Below are 8,848 nucleotides of genomic sequence, written 5' to 3'. Positions count from 1 at the left end.
AACTGATATTTAGAGATGTCACACTAGGCAATCAAAAGAATTACACTGAAAAGGGAAACTAGATGGATCCTGAGGTTACAACAGACAAAGGCTCAGGACTTAATGATAGGGTCTCCCTGAAGCCATTTTTGGTAGCGAAAAATTTTAAGCATTGAGCATCTTCCCTTTAAAGCTTTAGTTTTTTTCAGAGTCAATAAATTAGTGTGTGATGAATACATTGTTTTTTAGTGGTTTTAACTTATTTATTGTAACTTCATGCACAAAAATTTTTTAGTGTTTAAGTTTTTATATAGGTATAGGTCACTATGATGCCATTAGGTTGAGCTTCGGTAGCTACATAATAGTTTTAAACACAATTTAAAGCATGCTTTTAATAAAATTTACAATATGTTATAACATGCTTATGGTATTACTATGATACCAGTTTAATTTTATAAGTAGATAGATGTTTTATATAGGATTCTTGTAGTTACCTTAAAGCACTGCGCACTTTATTATATGGATTTTAGAGATGTGTATGATAAGATATGTCATTAGATTTTGCATATTGACTTTGGTATTAATTCTTTATAGATGTTGTTCTTATTTATATTGATATTATGTGTTTAGAGCTGAGGTGTTATATTACATATTATATATAGTATAAAATTTTAAAAAAAAATTTCTTAAACATATGCAATGTATACTAGATAAGCATATGTTTTAGCAAAGTTTTATGAACTTAGAAATGTTTCTAGATAAATAGTCACATGATTTAAAGTCGAACGAAAGAAATAGTACCACTACACGATCACATGATGTTACTTAGATATATTATTCATGATAACATATGATTGGTTGTATAATAATAGAGACAAGATATTTAAAAGGTGGTTAAATTCAGTGTTCAGTTAACAGTCTGATGAAGCATTCATGTGGAATGTGAAAGCGCTTACTGGGAACGCGTTATTTTTGTTTTGTTGCATTTTATCTCAATAAATGGTCAGCTTCCTATAGTCGTGGGGTGTCCTCTACTAGCCTTGCTTTTGGATTTCTTTTGTTGCTGTTTTGGAGGAACTTTACCCTTGGCTGTGATTGTTTTTTGGATAACAATTTAGATTTCACTACGCTCTAGTGTTAATATGTCCTACTAGTGAAACATTTTACAAGTGACTACAAGTTTTAAGATGATTCTTTGACAATACTGTTCCTTCTCTTTCCCTCTCTTGCTTTGTCTTTCTTTCTCTCTCTCTCTCTCTCTCTCTCTCCCTCTTTCTCTTCTGTATTTTCAATCGTGCATGGCTACATTACATCTTGGCACCACTCTGAGGACGACAGGCTCTTTGGTCTGCAGTAAAAACCCAGTGTCCAGCTCCAGTGGAATCTGCAATAGAACAAATGTAAAAAAAGACATTGTTCAAAAGTCAGAAGTCAGTTTCATTATCTGAATTTACATCATTCTGGATGCCCAACATCAGGGTGCTTCCAATGTTTTCAAATGAAGATGTGTAGAGAAATAATACTGAAACACAAAAACGTGCACTGGGTTACCCTACTACACACTTCACATGTACAACATGACACACAAAGAAATAGGTCTAATCTGTTACTAGGGCATGGGCCCAAAAATCAAAATTGTTACAGTACTCCACATGCACACTTACCATAGTCCTAGTGAAATCCTAAACTGGCTTCATTGCTGTTTGTTTGTTATTTATTTCAAGTTGTTAGTCAAAAAATCCAGTTAAATCACTTAGTGTAAGAAAAGTACATAATAAGATCAATGTGATAAAATCAAAAGTTATTATTTAGAAACCTGATTTCCATAATAGCTTTCATGGCCAGCTGAACTATATTCTTAACAGATCATTCTGGCTTTCTATTATATACCATGGTCCCGAATCCCTCTAAGACCTTTTATTCCACAATAAGTCCAGTCAATAGTTAAGCGCTTTCATCAAATAAATTTGACTTCATCAGAACAATGAAATACTAAAACTGCAAGTTTAAAATAGTCAGGGAATGAACCCAATTGGACAATAGTTTGACCAATCAGCTGTAAACAATCATTAAAAACTGGTTAATAATAAAGGTGTATAACCATACATATAATACCTGTTCATACTGAATTATAAAATCAATATTTTGAATAAAAATAATACTTGTATCAAATTCTTTAAACTAGAAATGCTTAAGATTAAAGTTATATGTTGAATAAATTATATATAAATAGGTTGCATATCATAAAATAATACTTCATAAAAAACTATTACACATTTTCATCATAAAGAGTTATGAATACATTCAAAAATTAAATTTTGGCTGCTTTTTCTTTCAAGGCCGGTACAATAGAAATATTGATTTTATAATTCAGTATGAACAGGTACTGTATGTATGGTTATACACCTTTATTACTGACCAGTTTTGATTTATTTTCGTTGATGGTGTACCCCAGTGAGGTTAGAAGGTTTTTTTTACAAATGTCAGGTGCTTTAACAGCAGTTCCTGACTGCCTGAACCAGGCAGTTGTCCAGATATGGGTAAATTTTGAATATTTCTCTGTCTGCAGTAAGCAATGGCTGGAGCCAGGCATTTTATGAATACTCTGGGAGCAGTAGATAAGCCAAAGGGAAGTGCAGAGAACTGATGATGCATAGATCCTGCCCTGAAGCATAGGCATTTCCTGCATGACTCCCTTATAGGGATGTGCAGGTAGGCTTCTTTTAAGTCTAGGGTGACTAACCAGGCATCCTTTGCTAGCATAGGTAGAAGCTGCTGCAGGGTGAGCATCTTGAATTTTGGTAACACCAGAAAGGTGTTGAGAAATGAAAGATGTAGGATTGGGCTCCAAGTGCCCTCTTTTCTTGGTACCAGGAAAAGTCTGGAATAGAATCCTTGACCTATCTGTTCCACAGGAACCGGCTGAATTGCCCTTATAGAGAGCAGAGATTGAACTTGGTTTTGTGCCTCTGCCCACTGGTTTGGAGGGAGGTCTGGGAACCCTTTTGGGGTTGGCAGTGAGTGGAAGTAAAATTTGTACCCCTGGGATACAACGTTGAGGACCCATGAGTTTTTGGTGATGGAAATCCATTTTTTGCATGAAGGGCAAGTTTTCCTCCTAGGGGCACAAGCAGTTGGCAGAGGTGGGTAGTAGAGTAGAGAAGTCTTTGGGAATTCTTTACATAAGGCGGTGGCCTAGCACTCCCTACTTTAGAGGTGGAGGCACTCCATTGCGTAGATCTCTGCATACCCTGAGACTGGAGTCTGGGGGGGTCTGTTTCCCCTGGGTCTAGATTGAAATGGCCTTGAGGGGGCTGGAAAGGACCAATGTTTCGAGGGGCACTGCCTACTGAATCTAGGAGGCTGTACTTGCAAGAAATCTTTGACTGTCTGCACAGATTTAGCTTTTTCTTCCATCTTTTTAAGAACCTCCTCTGCTTTGGTGCCAAACAGATTGCCCTTGTTCAAAGGAGCGTCAAGTAACTTTGATTTAACATGGTCTGGCAAGGGCTGCTCCTTAAGCCAAGCATGCCTTCTCAGTACAGAACCAGTGATTGCAGCCCTGCAAGATGCTTCTAGGGTATCAAAGCCACACTGCAATGTATGCTTGCTGACTTGGCTTGCAGAATGCATAAGTTCTTGCAATTCTTTATTTTCTGCACAGTCTGTAAAGGTAGCTATTTTTGGTTAATAAGTTCCATAGTATGTTGCTGGTACTTCAGCATGTGGAAGTGACAATTCAAAGCCCTAATGACGAGTTGCAGTGGTATATACTTTCTTACCTCATCTGTCCAAAGCTCTGTAATCACTGTCTGAAGGGGTGGGATTCTTAGCTGTAGTTGCTTTGATACCTTTAGGCCCCTGGGAGATGACCTCTGGGTCAGCAATAGGATTTTTGAAAAGGAATTTGTGAGAGTCAGGTACTTTGTATTGAACAAGGCACAAAACTGACAGCGAGGTATATCGTGGTCTGAGCCTAAACAGGTGACGAAGTAAGAATGAAAATCTGTGTGTGGTATTTGGTTTCCACAGGTGACAATTGTTAACTTTTTTTGACATCAGTTAGAGCAAGAAAAAAGAATCCCCAATGGGGTACTTAGCTTTAGAAGACTTCAGGATGATTCAATTCATAATGAAAAACTCAGGCAGGAGCTGACCGGAACTTGTGCAAACTGCTTCTGCAATGGGCTCCTCGGCAAGAAAGACTGATGTAATTGGTGTTGTCTGCCTGTTTTTACACCCCTGACGACCTGACGTCAGTCCTGGAGTGACAGCAACCAACGCGGCAATACTAAGACTCTGGTATTTGAGTCGAATGAGGGCTACCTGCAGGCAGATAACCCATGTGTGATGACTGCAACAGTGAAACACAAAGAACTTCTTTTGTTCAATGTTCCAGTCAAGCTAAGAATTAAAACAGCTAGCATGAATCAAGTTAGATTTGTATAAAAATAGAATTTCTTACAATATTACAAATACACGAATAACTCTGAGTTATGAAAATATTACAAATACATGAATAACTCAATGACTGAGTCGGCATTATTCAAATACAACATTACTGTACAGCAGTAAGAAGGCAGAAAAATTGCTTGTGTTAGTTTAGCACGTCAGTCATGCATCTGAGATGTCATTTGTCAATCCAAGCAGAAAGTTTCTGTCTATGTCTAGAAGTCATTTGTTAGCGGTTCATAGGTATGTACTAGGCTAATGGCCCTGGAGCCTTTACAAGCCTTGCCCATAGGATTACCCTGGCCTCATGCCACCCAACCTTAGTTCCTAATGCCTCTATCGAGTAGAGCCACTGGAGTGATTCCGGGGTGAATTTTCTAGTTTCCATCCACTCATCAAGATTCCTCTTGAAGAGGTCCAGTGAAGTGCTCTGCTTGACATGTACTGGAAATCTATTCCATAGCATGGGTAGTCTCTGGGTTATGAACCTGTCTCTCCAGTATGTTCTGTTAATTGTGGTAAAGAATTTGAGGTCTCTGGAGCATGTGGTGCAGAGGGATTGAGATTTCTTTAGATATAGCATTTCTAACAGAGCTGGGTAAGACATGGCTTTGTAAGTCAAGCAGCGATTGCCTCTAAGTAGGCGATATGAGACAGAGAATAGTTGGAGTTTTTTGAGTCTGTCCATATAGGACAAGTGTTTAAGGCCTAGGATCCTCTTTGTGAGGTACTTTTGTGGCCTCTCCAGTTGTTGCAGGTGTCTAGTGAGGTACATGCCAAATGGGGCATTGTACTCGATGACTGGCCTAATGAGGGAAGAGTAGAGGGAGACAATGACCTCTTTCTTCCAGGATGCAAAACTCTTAGTAATGAGATGTGCCACATAGAAAGACTTTCTGAGCACAGTGGCAATGTGGTGGACAAAAGAGAGGTTTGCCGTCAACTTGTGTTCCTAGATCTCTTATAATGCCTTCTGTGTTCAGTAGACCACCATCGATGTGGTAATTCAAGGGAACCATTTTTTCCCAAGGGGGATGATGACACATTTTTTGGCACTGAGCGTAAGGCCATGGTTCTGGCACTAGTCATTGGTCTCATCGACGCCTTTCTGTAGGATGTCAACATCACTTGGGGAGTTAATAATAGCTCCCAACTTGCAATCGTCTGCAAACTTTGTCAGCCAGAGTCCCTTCATGTTGGCCTGGACTTCTGAGAAGTAGATACCAAACAGGAGAGGACCCAGGACCGAACCCTGTGGGACTCCACTTGTGACTGGTCGACAGCCTGACTTGGTGTCAGCTACTTTCACACTGTAGATTCTATCTGTGAGCCAGTTTGCCACCCACCTAGTGATATAGGGGTTAATGCCTAACTTAGTGAGTTGTTCTATGATTCCTGAGTGGGGAATGGTATCAAATGCCTTGGCCAGATCAAGGTAGGCTGTATGAACCACCTTGCCTTCATCCACAGCTCTGGTGACTGACTCAAAGAAATTGACCAAGTTGAGCAGGCATGATCTACCCTTTACAAAATCAAACTGTGTAGGTTCCAGAGTTTGCAGATTCCCTATATCCTTGTTTATTAGGTCCATGATGATGTGTTCCATAGCTTTGCATATCAGACTTGTCAGGCTAATGGGGCGATAGTTCTCGGAGTCTGTAGTTACTCCTTCCTTGTGGAGCGGGATGACTGTAGCAGTGCGCCATTCGGTATGGACAAAGCCTGAGGTGAGGCTGTGACTGAACAGGGCACACAGGTGAGGAGCCAGTTCACTCTGTAGTTCATGTAGAACACAGCCGGGGATATTGTCAGGTCCCATAAAAGCTCTATTCTTGGCCTTGGACAGTGCTGTTTTAACCGCAGTAATACTGGGTGGCTGGCAATCTAATGGTATTGTGATTGGTCCTTTGGGGGAGGGAGAGAAAAGTTGGCACTGAATCTGTCGGCCAGTATATTGGCAATATCTGTTGGCTTGGTATAGGAGGTACATTGTACATTAGTGCAGAGCAAATCTGGGTATTGCTGTGGAATTTCTTTACATAGCTATAGAAGATCTTATGTCCTCATTTAACGGTCGCTGGTCCTCAATTATCACTGAGGAGTAGCCCTTAATTCTGTATCCACTCTCTTGGAAATCCAGAAACTGAAGATAATCCCTTGCACATCAACTCTGGCTTCCAGGTAGGCCCAGTTATTCTTGTATATCACACACCTGATCTTAGCCAACATCTCAGGGACACTGGAAAAGCATCTGTCTTTGTGGATGGCATTCAGCTAACAAGATGCAATATCACATTCTTTGGCTCCTATTTCATAGTGTATGGCACAGCAGCCCCCAGCAAAGCTCCTTCAGAGTCTGTCTATCTGTGTTGCCTAGGCAGCTGAGAAGTCCAGGTATAACTATACAAGTATCAAAGAAGAAAGCAGAATGAATAAAATTGAATATATGACTGACTGAGTTAGTTTCACTGCAGTATAATCCCTTTGTTTTGCCTCTGCAGTGTAGAGACTCCAGCTGTGAATTTTTTTTTTTTTTTTCATGTCAGCCTTTGGAATAGCTTTTTTTTTCTTTCCCAATTTACTACTTCTATGACTAAAATATACACTGGAAGAGAAGAGGGAGTATTACTTTGCAGACATTAAACTTTCTTTCAAATCATGTGACTTTTATTACCCTTTCTGACTCTTGAGACTTTAATATCTTGTTCTATTTGAGTAATGCCATAGACTGAATTCCTTTTGCTGAACTGAAAAGTAGGTATGTAATGCAGATGTCCAGAAAATGTGAGTTCTTTGTTTTCTGCTATGAAAATAAGTTAGAAATTGCATGCCTCTTGCTGAAGACTGATACTAAAAGAGGATATAGTCCAGAGATCCCCTCAGCTAGGAAAACAGATCTTTTAAACAGCATGGCTTTTCAGTCTTTTTGTTAAATCCAGAGCTTATCTGAAATAATCCTATGTTGGTTTGTGGCTGAATGTGCAATTGCCTAAAGGGAAGATTTATTTTGATTTATATTTTATTTTTTACTTCTTGTTTTCACAGTTTGTAGGAAGAAAGGGTAGCTTGTAGTACATTCTGTTTTACCTTTAATTTTCACTGTTTGTTGTTACAAACGGTTAGATTTTAGACAGTCAAACTACACCAGCTACAAATTCACACAGACTGCAGGTAGGGCAATCCAGAACTTATCTGAAACAATCCTGTTTCGGTTTGTGATTTATTGATCTTTAATGCTAAAACAATGTGAGACTGCTATTGAAAGTGAGTAGAAGCTAGTGAGCACAATGTAACGGAATTCTGTGACTGGCACAAGTGGTAAGTGGTGCGACAACTTTATTGTACTTAATATTTAGTCGTATATTGCTTGTGAGATTACTCATAGAAGTTGACTTAAAACCTCTTTAAACTCTGTGGTAACTGATTTTGTTTATCTTTTTCTTTTAGAATTCATTATTTGTTTGTAGCTGAAAATGGATTTCTTAAAAGAAAATGTCATTTATGATTTGCTAAAGCATAAGTATCTTGTACAGTATACTAAGTGCTAACCTTGTGGTGTACATTGTCACGTGTACTAAATGCTATGCATATTTAAAGGTAATACTTGGTAACGCTGGTGACCTGTGTTCCTCATGTCAAACGGATGATTTATTACCATTATTAGTAGTAAATCTAGACTTACTGAAGATGATTACACTTATGCAATTGGCACGGTTTGGAGAATTGTTATTACATATACTAATGACTGGACAGATGACAGAAATAATACTACGCAAAGTACAAATAGAACATATTTAGGATAGGAAGTGTTTTTTGTGGGTAAAAATCACTGAACCCCTACGAAACTACTGTTGACAAAAAACAAATCCCAAACCACACCAGCTGGGCAGAGAGAATAAAACACAACTTTAATAAACAAAATAATAAAAAGTGTATGAGCTACACACTTTCATCTGTTAAATATCAGACTTCATCAGAACTACTAATAGCAGGAAATCAACCCTTAAATAACATACGAGTATACCTTTAGCCAATCAAACCAGACCAGCTATTAAATATTCATGAGAATGATTTCAAAACGGGCAATAATGAAAATTTACCGCAATTAAAGGAATATAACAAATATACTAATGAATGAACGATAAAAAACGCTGTTGACATTTACAAAGACATTATAAATATTTAAATATATAGGTTAAAATTATCCAAATAAAATCACGTTTCATAAAAATACCTTAAGGAATTGGATGAATGCCCTAATAAAAAGTCTTTTAACAATAAAATCTTAATAAAATAATAATATAATCAACCTTTACCACCCTAATTTTAACACGCCAGACATGGAAATATTTTCATTTAACCCTGGGAATTTATCTGCGTCTAATTTGATTTGATACTTTATTGAAGTGAGATAGAA

The 8,848-nt window shown here is 38.1% G+C and overlaps 1 protein-coding gene across 1 annotated transcript in view; it reads right to left on the bottom strand.

The window, feature by feature from the left end:
• Positions 1–985: 985 nt before the first annotated feature.
• LOC122816456 (cytochrome P450 3A2-like) overlaps positions 986–8,848 on the bottom strand; it is a 525,311-nt gene continuing 517,448 nt past the window's right edge. Inside the window, exon 13 of the mRNA XM_044089264.1 lies at positions 986–1,363. Coding sequence (XP_043945199.1) covers positions 1,268–1,363 — 96 coding nt within the window. The 3' untranslated portion in view covers positions 986–1,267. The remainder of the gene's footprint in view (positions 1,364–8,848) is intronic.

This window comes from Protopterus annectens, chromosome 12.part0 (assembly GCF_019279795.1).
Source record: "Protopterus annectens isolate FY-2018-M chromosome 12.part0, PAN1.0, whole genome shotgun sequence".
NCBI lineage: Eukaryota > Metazoa > Chordata > Ceratodontiformes > Protopteridae > Protopterus > Protopterus annectens.
The sequence above is the reverse complement of the archived record's forward strand: the minus strand, read 5'-3'. Positions and strand labels throughout refer to the sequence as shown.